This window comes from Stegodyphus dumicola, chromosome 3 (genome assembly GCF_044657685.1).
Source record: "Stegodyphus dumicola isolate Sdum_Otavi_A_Nest chromosome 3, ASM4465768v1".
Lineage (NCBI taxonomy): Eukaryota > Metazoa > Arthropoda > Arachnida > Araneae > Eresidae > Stegodyphus > Stegodyphus dumicola.
In genome coordinates, this window is record NC_140770.1 from 118,760,096 (window position 1) to 118,773,555 (window position 13,460).

A 13,460-nucleotide genomic window follows, 5' to 3' on the forward strand; every position below is an offset into this window, starting at 1 on the left:
TTCTTTTATATTGACAAGACATTAAATATTTTGGAATTATCTTCAAAATTATTTTCGTAAAAAGTATCGTTCGACACTGAATTGTTTGTCAGCACTGACACCCAATTAAAGCGACCTTATGTAACTTCAGGAAAAGAGTTTTCTTGTAATTCAGAAGTCCGACAGAACTTAATGTAATTCAATATTTAATGTTTTTATTTTGGATTCTGTAACAGAATTAATTTACAACGTATTTTTTGCGGAAATCCTTACATAAAGATTATTTATATGCAATGCAAATTTGACGATTGTGATATAAATTAAAATATAATAGGAAAAATTTCGAAATTTTCGGCTTTATTTGACGTTTATTGAGAAGGTCTTAGAAGGTCTCCTAAAATTTGCGAAAACGGTCCATGAAATTCGTGAGGCAGCAAAGTTATTGCCCTAATTATAAGAAATGCGATGTTATTTATTTATGCATGAAAATCATGTTTCTTTTTTGGTAGTTTTTAAGAAGTAAAATTAATCACGTTGCATACTTATTTATGTGAAGATATGCTGTAATGGTAGCCAGTTGTGTGACTATGAACGCAAACACGCATAGACGATCTATTTACCAAAAAGAGTAGGTAGATTATGTTCATAACGCAGGGTCTCATTTTACGATTTTATTTACGGGTTTACTGTCATGCAACTTAATAATAGGAAAAGTTTATTTGATAAAAAATTATATTAAAGATCAGCATATTTGTATAACTTTATGGTTTAAATCAGTAAACACGAGTTCTTGAAATTACTCAAATGTGCATTTCAACTGACAGCTCTATCGGGCAAAGCTAAATAAGTGCTTTGGCAGAACGCCAACGATCGTCTCGAAGTCCGCTGTCGGTGAGAAATTACTAAGAGAACTACAATTACTAAATTATTGCTATTAATATTGGAGATTATCACCCTCGAAGCCATATGTAAAGTATGATTAAGTCAAGAAGTGCTTTATGATAATATAAATCGTTAAACTATTTTGATTAGAAACATTAACTTACAAGAAATAAATTGCTTTTTTCCCCTTGCTTTTTTTCGTTTCTGTTTGAAAAAAAAGAAGTCTTCCAACAAAATAAAAATAAAAGTATTTAATTACTTATCACTGACATTCTTTGTTGTGCTAACATCAAAATCGGTCCGACAAAGAGCGAAACAAAATTTACTATACAAATTCGGTGTCAATACTTTTTAAAGACTTTAGTACTGCTTTCAAGTACTATTTTACACTAGAAAGATTCATGTATGATGGATAATAGAAAAACGTGCGATAATGTTCTTGATTTAAAAGATAAATAAATAATGGATCAATGGCTGATGATTATATGCTGCATATTAGCTATGATAAAAATTCACATTTATATAGCTAAATACTTAAGTTCACTTATTACATTATGTAATCTCCTACTTCCTATTTCGATTACATACGCTTCATCAAACGGTCATCCCAAAGAACCAATAACTAACTCTCTTTTCTTATCTCTGCACAAAAACATAGTGCAACCAACACTTGGCACGTTCGTACAGCTGTCTGATTATATCGCAGAACTCATGTTTTGGAATATCTGGTTATCATTTTCTGAATTTTTTCAGTACTACTAAAATAATGATTTCTAAGACGAATCTTCAATTTAGGGAAGAGGAAATAGTATGCGAGTGTCAAATGAGGTAAATAAAGGAAGTGCTTGAAAATTGTAAAATTTAGTTATATCAGAAATCGCAGCAATATGTGCGCATTGTCGTACAGCAAAACCTATTTATTCGATTCAGATTTTCAGGCCTAACACCATGAATTCTCTTCAGAAGTCTGTCCTTTACGCCTTTACAAAATGTGGAGTTTATCTTCGGTTCTTCAAGAAAATCTTGTTTATTCTTTTTTAATCAAAAGAATTTGGAATAGCTTCAACTCGAATTTCAAAATGGTTTCAACTCGAGATTTCTGAAAGCAAAATTTCTGTGGCCATGGTGAAATTTCTTCACTTAAGGAGCTAATTGTCATTTTTTTTTCGCGAATTTTTCTCGAACCACTAAGTTCCTTCTCAGTCACAAAAAAAAAAAAAAAAAAAAAAAATTAACTTCTGTCATTTGGGATCACAATCATTTGCACAACTTTCGAATCCATGACAGTTTGACAATAGATGTTCTTTAGATCCAAACAAACCATTAAATGCATATGAAATTCTCCGCGACAGCGGATTGTATTTCAAGAAAAGCAAGTTGAGATTTTATAGTGTTAAATGCTCTCAATTATTTCTTTAGCAGATTTGCTGGAATTTATTAAAAAGCATCATTAGCCGTAAAACGTTGCAGATGCGCAGTGTAAATGCATAAAAGATAAATTAGTTGAAGTGTATAGCTATTTAGAAATGTAAATCTGTAAAGATGTGTTACTTGTGCTGTTTCCTACTACTTAACCTCCCTTTAAAGATTACTAGGTGGTGTGCGGTAAACAAGATCCCAATCGACCACGTTTAATGCTGTGACTAACTGATGTTCACCAGTGTAATTTCAGGAACATGTATGGAGCTTTCTTCCACGAATTATTTTGGAAACTTTAGCCATTCCCATACTCGAAACATCGAGAATTGTGTATTGCCGAACACTGTTTCACACATTTTACTCTAAGAGCACAAGAAAGGAAAATGCCTTTATTCTCCATATTCTTCCTAAATAGAACAGACATTCATTCTAGCAGCTTTAATTTGATGGTAATTTATCGTTCACCAACTTCAGTTGGGATTTGAGTGTAAGGATTTCTTTAATAATTTAAACTAAAGGCCGGCAGTGCCCGAAATCTGCTTTCTTGAGCGTGAGCTTAGGTGTGCGTGAGCGTATGCCCTGAACAAGTGGTCAGCTTGTCGCATGTCTTTAATAATTTATTCGCTGGAAAATCGATCATACACTCACTCATGCTCGAACTTCAAATTTGTAGTATCTGCTACACCATAACAGCACGAGAGGAACTCCTTGAGAAGCATATTTTGATCAACACACCATTTCTTATGTTAAAATCATTCCTTTATTTCATTTGAATAATCAGCTGATAATGACAATTTCATTACCACCTTACTATCAAATGAAGTGAATGTTAATACTTAATACTGAGCGAGAGTATAAATTTGAGAGAAAATATTGACTGTCTCAGCATACTATGGGGAAACTCCTCTGTTACTGTCAGAGCTCTGTTAGCGCTGTTATCACGAGCTAGTGAGCACCTTCGATAGAAATTAAATAGCTGTGAAATAGTAAACCTTCTATGCCATAAAGATAAACCTTGACTTGTAAATGAAATGAATCGTTGTTATCTCTCTCGACCGCTGGAAGCGGAAGTCAATTTTATTAATTGTTTAGTTTCTGTAAAGTCACGCTGAAGTTCAAATAAATCCTAGCTTTGGTTTAAAATTTATTGCTTCAGGTTATAGAGTCACTAGGTTATTTTGAAGTAACAGATGTGAAAAATGTGTAATGCCCTCACTGGGACTCGAACTCGGACCTCTCGAGTATGTTACCGTTACACCACGAAGGCATGCTGGAAGGAGGAAGAAAATGCCTTATATACTCCCCTTTTTAAAGGGCGAATGGGGATTAGGAGACTCAATCGCCAAATCCTAGGAGTGGACGATAATTGTCACCACCACCATTTGGCGAGTGAGTCCCCTCATCCCCGATTGCCCTTTAAAAGGGGGTATATAAAGTATTTTTCCTTCCTTCCAGTATGCCTTCATGGTGTAACGGTATCACACTCGTTGCGCATTCGAGACGTCCGGATTCAAGTCCCAGGGAAAAGTATTGCTGTTTTTTCCCGCCTCTTGCTTCAAAATAACCTAATGACTGTACAAGGTATTGAAAAGCCAAGACGGGGGTGGGGATAACTCATCCAGCAATCTAAGAAAGCCAGATTAATTATTTGGATTAAGTCAAACTCAGTTTAATTTTGTAACATTGATTCCTCACAACCTCATAACGAACAAATTATAGGTTATCTACAATTTTAACATTCACTTGAGGAGTAGATATCATTTTAAATGATTGAATTCTCGGATTTGTATCCTTTACTATAGGCAGCGAAAGGGCAGCTCTTCACCTACCAGAGGATTTGTCTATATACGTGGCCAAACAAACGGAGAATCCTTACGTATACGAATACACAGAAGCATATGATCCTTTTTTCTTTCCCGAGATAGATATTTCTGAAAACCAGGCAGTGAAGCAATCAGAAGAAAGCAGCAGTATCGCTGAAGATGAATCAGACGAAACGTATCACGCAAGAATCAAAGATTTACAAAAGGTGAGTTGTAGCTGGAGTTGAATTAATATTGTCGCAATTAATAATACATTTATTGTCCAGTTTTATGTACTTGCAATTCAGAAAAGAACTCGAAAGAAACCAGCATTCGTGGTTTAAATTCCTGCCTGATATGCTATTGTTTTGAAGCTCTTAGTTAATGTAACCAAATGTTTGTACTTTTTGTATTTTTAATGCTTTTCGTTTTAAACACTTTTCTTGTTGTCACTTTCGAAGTTTGGATATTTTAACCCTTTTGCTCTTTTCCCTACTGTTTTCTGCTTCTTGTTGTTTACTACCGTTTTATGTTTTGTCCGTTTGTTTTATATATTGTCAGAAAATAACGAGTTCTGCAAGCTAGCCTGAAGTTTAAGAAAGTTTCAAACCATCTCCTCTTTTTACTAATATGCAGATTTCAAAAAATCATTCCAAATTTATACAGGCAAAATTTTTTGGTCATGAAAAAAGAATGATGTATATCTGAATGCCCTCCAAATGTGTTTAATTAAAATTTTACATTTTCTCTTTTCTTTTCCAATTTAACCTTTTAGAATGTTTTTCTCAAACTAATAACTTAAGTCAGATGTTCGTGAGAGATTCATTTCTATCAAGCCGTTTTACAAAGTCCACAATGATCTGTAGGGTTTTACTTTATTTTTCTAATAGTTATTTTTAATTTTGGAAGAAGACTTTCCTTCTAATTTTCTAGCTACCTGCCAGAATGAATTTTCAATATTTCGAGTTTGGAAATAAGGTAGGAGCGAATATTTAAGCTGAAGTCTGGGTTACTTCAGTGGGAGAACGTGTTCTGCCTTTCAGCCATGTTGTTGCTATTAAGCTTGTTGTTGCTATTAAAGCTTGCTCTTCTACGGCCGTACTTATTACGTGCCTGCTAGTATGCGTCGGTATTCTTAATCAAAAGCCAATTTCAGGGATTGATTCTGTCCAACTTCGGCTGATTAAATTTATCTAGCATTAAATTAGTTTTATATTTTCTATTCAGAGTTAAAGTCTAAGTGAAGGCTTCTTGTACGCCCAAGAGGGGCCATCATAAATATATTTTGAGGTGGAATAAAAAGTAATTTAACCCTTCTCCGGAGTTGTTACGCAAGAAGAACTCAACGAATAGTCGCTACACAGTTCTTCACTGTTCTAGCTTTCAAGGAACTCTATTTTAAATAGGATATTACAAATAGCCATATTCCTCTATTTGTAATCTGTCCTGCTTTACCACTTATTTATTTTGTGTAACTTTCGCTTCCTAAATATGCGAAAAATACTTTTTATAGGCATTTCTTTTAAAATTCTGCCTATTTTTTAAAAGGTATCCGACTACGTTCTATACCCTAATTTTGAAAAAGTGTACAAATAAAATCATTTTTGGTGTTAATAAGCAGAATGCTACTTAAAATGATAGAAACAGTTTATAAACATATTATTAAAATGTAATTTTTACTTTTTTCTCACATTTTGGATCAAAAATGTATTCAAATTTCAGTATCACGAGATTAGTTCCCTCAAAATTATTTATCAGTATTTTACTTATAAAAGAACTCGAAAGAAACCAGCATTCGTGGTTTAAATTCCTGCTTGATATGATTATTTTTTTCACTTACAGTTATTAAAGCATAAGGAATAAAATGGACTAAAATCTAAGGCATAAAACAAAATGTCTATTAAATGTACCTGTTTGAGTACATACATTAGCTATTTTTCGAGAAATTTTCCTCTCTTCATTTGCAAAATTGTCTGCAAAAATCTTAAATATGTATATAAACCTAAACTTTTAGTCCATTTAATTCCCAATATTCTACAGAATATTTGTGGGAAGTATCATAAAATTGCTATAGTAATATTTTAAGTTACGGTGTTTTTCGTATTAGAAATGTTGACAAAAACGTTTCTCAAAAACAAATTTAAAGTTTTGTCTTTAGAAAATATATTAGGAATTGATATATTACATTGCTAAAACTGCCCTGTTTTGTATATTACACCTTCTGCTAACTCTTAGTTTAGAAGAGTTTTCCTTTAAAGAAGCTCTTAATTTTTTTCTTGTGATTTTTGCGGAATGTAAAGAATGCCGTTTTGAAACGACAATCCGAGTTTTATCAATACAGTTATATCCCTTGACAGTATATTGTCCATGTTTCATATTAAGTTTTGCCGATATTTTTAACATACCCAAAAATCCATTATTAAACTGTATTATTCCTATATAGGAACCAAGACACAATGTTGTCAACTCAACAAACACTTGTTTTGGTATGATACTTTTGGTATGATACGTTATTAAAACTCTCATTGTTTTGAGTTTCGAAACACACTGGACAGGATAATGCAGAAAATACAGATTTTAGAATTTCAACATCGAATATTCTATTACCAGCTTCATTACCAGCAACATGATTAGCTTCATTATAATTTTCAGAAAATGTTTTATTGTTTCCTAGTTTCGATTCACTGGCAAAAGCTGTCACAGTATATCTGTTTCCAGCAAATCGCCGTTTTTTAGAACGAAAAGTTCCACGCCGACCCATTACGACGTTTACAATAATAAAGTGAAAATATTTTTATCACAATGTTAAAATAACAAAGCAGAATGAGATAAAAAATAATACTTAATAACAGCAAGCACGCTAAATCAGAGTATAATCAAATCAGAATGTAAAGACAAACGGAAATGTTGCCAAATATAATACTGAAATTTCGAAAGTAATCTTGCTTCCAAGCACATAATAATAATATATATATTTCAAATCATCTTTTGAATATCGCCAACAGTATTCAAATGAAATATTCTTATTTAGAGCTGTCTGTGTCCCTTAAATATCAACTTCCTGCCATTTAAACAGCAACTTTCGGCCCTTTAAACAGCAACTTCCGGTTCATGGTGTAGAACAAAAACAGCCATAACTCTACTTCTAATCACCGGGGAGACAAAAACAAAAATAGTTTTTGGAAGCTAAAAATATAAGCTTTAAATTAAAGTAATAAATTTTTTTTGAACAATTTCTTTAAAATTGACAATCAGAACGTAGTCGGATACCTATGTGAAAATATTTTCATATATGAAACAAAAATACTTCTTTTATAATTAAAAGAAGTTATCTGCATATAAGAGAATTATTGTTGATAATCTACCAGAAATTTAGAAAATTTCCTTCTTTACTCTTTACAAAACTTCAATGTTTATAGGAAATCTGAAACTTACTTCAGACGTCACAAATTTCTTTTGACATTTCTTTTGAATTTTGTAGCTTCTTACGAAGACGCCTAAGAATGGTACTACAGCGACGACAAAATCCATCTCATTCACAACAAAAGCACCAAAGACTACAGCTTCCCCGAAAAAAACTACACCAGAAGAACTAAAAAACCACAGAACTACTCCATCTTACATATTTCAGTACTCTCCCGTTGACAAATCGAGCGCAAAGAGCTCTCCAACATGGCAGGCTTGGAAACCAAATGCCACTCGCTACCATCTTCCAGTAACTGAAACCAAGACTCAAAGCAAGTTAGAAACAACTTCTACAACTGCATCAACGCTGACAGTTACAACAACCCCAAAACCAACTTCTGCTGTTCCTTCTATAATGACTACTAGCAAATCTCACTATCACGACATTGAGACACCTGTCTGTGCAAGGAATAACAACCTGACTTACTGTTTACAAGACCCAGAGTATCCAAAGTAAGTATTTTCTAGCCAGGATTTTAAACAAGGCTGCTCCCCTTTGTACACTGCATACTTTGTTGCACAAATCTGAGTGACAATTTAGTTACAGCAGAAGTAACTGTCTGTAGTACCTGGCTGAGGGATTTGTTCATATAATTAGGCAGAACTTATCTCTTAATTCACATAATGAGGTTTTTAATGGAACCAATTCACAAAATTATGTACAAATTCTTTTAAGGAATTTTTTTAATTACTTTTAAACGCATGCCTCGATCACCAGTCGCTTGATAAGTGGGCTGGTCACCCTCACCGCTGATCGCTAAACGGTTAGAAGTAACCCACCTAAACGGTTAGAATAATAAGTAACCCAAAGATATCCTACTAAGCTAAAGATCTGCTTAGATTCTTTTGAAAAATGTCCAAAAGAGGATCGCAGTTTTATAATTTAAGTCAATGAAAGCCCATCCATCCACTAAATAAAAACTATATTATTTTATACTTTTTCCACCTAACGGTAGATCGGGACATCATACGTAATAAAATAAAGGAGTTCGCACTTACAAAGAGTTTCGGTAGTCCTGACTACTTGTTTTCATAATAAAGGAGATAATCCACTGAATGTTTTTACTTCTGCGGCTTTTGCCATCTTGGGTATTTGTATATGGAGGTCATTTTGATTTCGGTGTCTCATCAAGTACGAAAACGTTTCCTATAAAATCAGTATAAATCTAAATTTGAATTTCAGTATTTTAATATAAATTCAGTTCATATATGTATGTAAGATATATGTCCATATATTTATGTATATAAAATTCATACATAAGATATAAAATATGAAAAAAATTACTAACTTTACTTTAGCAGTAGTCCTTTTAATTCCTAATTTTAATTTCACTACATTCCCTTTCTGGAATCTAAACTGCGTCACTTGAAAACTAATCTGCATTACGTCATTTTTAATCCTGCACTGCGGTTAGTTCTTGTCTAATCACCGTTCAAATCTTAAACAAAGTAATCAACTCTAAATAAGCTTTCCTGAAATGCGCACTTATTTTTTGGCTTGCCTTTCTCTAGCTAAAGTACACTGAAGTGACAAAAGTCATGGGATACCTCCTAATATTTTGTCGGTCCTCCTTTTTCCCGGCGAAGTGCAGCAACTCGACGTGGCATGGACTCAACAAGTCGTTGGAAGTCCCCTGCAGGAATATTGAGCCATGCTGCCTCTATAGACGTCCATAATTGTGAAAGTGTTGACGGTGCAGGGTTTTGGGCACGAACTGACCTCTCGATGATGTCCCATAAATGTTCGATGGGATTCATGTCGGGCGATCTAGGTGGCCAGATCATTCGCTGGAATTGTCCAGAATGTTCTTCTAACCAATCGCGAACAATTGTGGCCCGGTGACATGGCGCATTGTCATCCATAAAAATCCCATCGTTGTTTGAGTACGTGAAGTCCATGAATGGCTGTAAGTGATCTCCAAATAACTGAAGGTATCCATTTCCAGTCAATGATCGGTTCAGTTGCACCAGAGAACCGAGTCCATGCCATATAAAAACAGCCCTGACCATTATGGAACCACCACCAGCTTGAACAGTGCCTTGTTGACAACTTGGGTCCATGGCTTCGTGGGGTCTGCGCCACACTCGAACCCTACCATCAGCTCTCACCAACTGAAATCGTGACTCATCTGACCAAGCCACGGTTTTCCAAACCGATATGCTCACGAGCCCACGAGAGTCGCTGCAGGCAATGTCATGCTGTCAGTAAAGGCACTCGAGTCGGTCTTCTGCTGGCATAGCCCAAGAAAGACAAATTTCGCCTCACTGTCCTATCGGACACGTCCCTCGTACGTCCCACATTGATTTCTGCGGTTATTTGACGCAGTGTTGCTTGTCTGTGAACATTGACAACTATACGCAGACGTTGCTGGTCTCGGTCGTTAAGTGCAGGTGGTCGGCCACTGCGCTGTCCATGGTGGGATGCTATGCCTGAAATTAGATACTCTCTGCACACTCTTGACACTGTGGATCTCGGAATGTTGAATTCCCTAACGATATCCGAAATGGAATGACCCATGCGTCTAGCTCCAATTACCATTCCGCGTTCAAAGTCCGTTAATTCTCGTCGTGCGGCCATAATCACGTCAAAGCCTCTTCACATGAATAACTTGAACACAAATGAAAGCCCTGCCAAAGCACTTCGTATTTATATATTTTCTACGCGATACTACTGCCATCTGTATATTTGCATATTGACTGTATATTTGCAGATCTAAAGTCTTATATCATCTGTATATTTGCATAATCCCATGACTTTTGTCAATTCAGTGTATGCTGTTGCATCGTTCTGTTCTCTGCGTGGTCATTGTCTAAAAAATTCGATATGCTACGAAAGGTTATGAGGTCCTTATCGCACTCATAAGAGATATGTAAACGAGGATATGTGTTCTCAGAATTAATCATCGAGAAATAAAATTATAAACTACGCCAATTGTCTGCAAGTATTTTGTTTTCCGTTATGCCATCTGATGTATCTTCGCTATCTTCAAATCCTCAAGTTATCTACACCGAATTATCACAATTACTACATCCTATTGACTATATTAATTATAATAATAGTTCTGTAGATATCTTGATGATTCTGTACGATGCATAGCTAGAATAATAGAGATGCGTAGATACTGAGATGCATAACGAAGAAAAATTTTGCAGGCACTGGCTGTAAAATTTATTATATATTTAATAACTGTAAATATTATTTTATTTCTTGATGACTAAATTTTAAGCACAAATATTCTGGTTTATATATCACTTCGGGTGCGATATGCATCCCGCAACGTTTCGTAGCGTATCACATGTTTTTCAGACTTTGGATGATACAGAGAATGGACAGATGCAATCGCACATGTTAGCTAGAGATGTAGCCAAATTAAAATGCGGAATTAAAAGGACTATTGCTAAATTAAAGTTAGCAACTTTCTTTCATGATTTATAACTTATACAGGGGGCGGAAGGGAAACTTCCTTATTTGAAACGCACGCCATCTAGCGACATTTATTCCGAGAAGGGTAGGGTGGCGCTCATTGAAAAAGGGTTGGTTGGTTTGTCCATATTCTGGCGCAAAACCTAAGAGGTTATACGCGCCGAACCACATGTCAGACTCTTAAAACACAGTCTCATTGAAAAGAGCGGTATCTAAAGTTTTATGTCATGTAGGTTTAGTACCGGTCATGCAGTAGACGAGAGAGGAGGGAGCGTTCTCCGTGGAGTCGTACTTTTCAACGTACTGCATTTTCATCCATATAAATTAGCAGTGGTGCAAAAACTTAATCCCCGCGATTTTCTTTCACGAAACAATGTATGCAAAGTCGTTATTGACAATACGCCTCGTGATGCCCTTGTGTTCTTTAGCGATAAGGATCAGTTTCATCTTTCCGGCTGCAGCATGCATTAAGCAAAACATGCGATAATGGAGTGGCATGAATCCCCGAGAATTTCATGAGCAGTCCCTCCATACAGAACGTGTGACTGTTTGGTGCGCATTTTCTAGAATAGGAATCATTAGACCATGATTTTTTGGAGAACATTTCCCTGGACGCCTTATCTCCTTACAAGGCGATTGTCAGTGGCCAGCGCGCTCTCCTGATTTAGCCCCATGTTTTTTTTTCGGGGGGGGCACTATCTGAAAGCTCTAACCTCCAAAGACCCTGCCTCAACTGAAGAACAATATTAAAGCTGCTATCGACAACATACCCGTTGATATGCTAGTAAAAGTAGAAAGAAACTTCAAAACTCGACTATCTCAATGCATTGACCAGAAAGGAGGCCACCTTAATGATACTATTTTTAAACCGTAATAAAAAAAACTTTAAGTGTTCTCTCTATAACTTGGAAAAAAATAAACTGATATCGCTTATACTATTTGTTTTATTCATTTTTAAAATAAAGTAGTTTCCCTTCCGCACCCTGTGTGTGTATGTATATATATATATATATATGAGTGTGTGTGCATTATACAGTCCAAAATTTTATACGTATTCATGTATTTGTATATGAATTACAGCGGTTTGTTTGATCGGTATTCATAATATTATTGTAGTTTCCTTATCTTCAAATTGTTATATTATAAATATAACCATATTTCCTATCATTACTGTATTATGAATTAAATAATACTGAGGTCTTTTGCAGTATTAGTAATGAATTTTTTTTCACAATCCATCAGTGGCAGATAGGATTTTATTATAATAATGCCCTTTGAATCATATTAATACTCACTATAACAGAGATAATGAGCATTGCTCTTTTCAGTGAACTGCAAAGAGCAATGCTCATTATCTCTGTTATAGTGAGGATCAAGCTTATAATATTATCAGCGTTCCTTTACATTTGTTTTTAGCAATAGATATTATGTTCGTTATATTGCTGATATTCCTTTGTATTATTACACGGAAAGATTATAAGCAGTGAGAATTGAAAGTTCTTTCAATACTAGTATTAGAGTATTATTACTATTATTATTATTGTTTTTGTTACTTTCCCATTTCAGAGAGCAAATCAAAGACGCAATCGAAAGAAATAGGCATCCTTTAGATCATTTCTTGGTGGACATAAGCGCCTCATCCAACCTAGTCGACGACAGCCTCAATAAAGTGCTTGAGAATTCAGCACCACTTCAATCTACTGCCGTTTCTTACTCTTTCGAGGGTAAAGTCATTGCTCCAACACAGAACGAGGCCAGCAATTCTACTGGTTGCTCCTCTAATGTGTATTATGCCAAGCCACTCAGAGCTATCAACACTGCAGGGCAATGGAAAATTATTGTGAACGTTGAATTTGAAGAAACGGGAGCCAACTATACCCAGACAGTTCGCATTGAAGAGTGCGAGTAAGTTGATTCAAATCATATTTCTTTAATTTTTCTTTTCGAGAGCTTCTATATTTCAGCAGGATTAGAAATTTTGACGAGACTGAAATCGAACATACCATATACTGTTATCTCAAACTTTTCTGTTATATTTCTATTTTCTTATTGTCTATTTCCTTTAATATTTTATTTTCATCTTGTGTGGCTCGCAGAAAACGAGATTTTTTTGTATATTTTATATTAAGTTTACCTTTATTTGTCCTCTTAATTCCTCTACAAAGCATTTTACTTCACATTTTACATTAAGATAATAATAAATTATGAAATACCATATCGTTGTAAGAACAGAAGCAAAATTTGTTACTATGATAGCAATGGACTTAATTTTTTATATGGTAATAATTTGCTGACCTACTCAATATATATTGTAGCTATTATGAAGAAATTAATACATTTTCATAGTCCTCAGTGTAATCAATCCATCAATTAACTAGCGAAGATTAATTCCCTTTTTTCATTACTCTGATACTACATGTTCCAGACTGGCTGCAAATGGTTGGCTGATTCTTATCCTTTAAAGATCCGTGAACTTGATTTCTCAAGTT

At 34.7% G+C, this 13,460-nt stretch overlaps 1 protein-coding gene across 1 annotated transcript in view; it reads left to right on the forward strand.

Annotated features, from left to right (window-relative positions):
* Positions 1-13,460, forward strand: part of LOC118183970 (uncharacterized) — a 62,730-nt gene that overhangs the window by 42,840 nt on the left and 6,430 nt on the right. Inside the window, exons 3-5 of the mRNA XM_035353587.2 lie at positions 4,083-4,309; positions 7,564-8,000; positions 12,538-12,876. Of these exons, the coding sequence (XP_035209478.1) occupies positions 4,083-4,309; positions 7,564-8,000; positions 12,538-12,876 (1,003 nt within the window). The remainder of the gene's footprint in view (positions 1-4,082; positions 4,310-7,563; positions 8,001-12,537; positions 12,877-13,460) is intronic.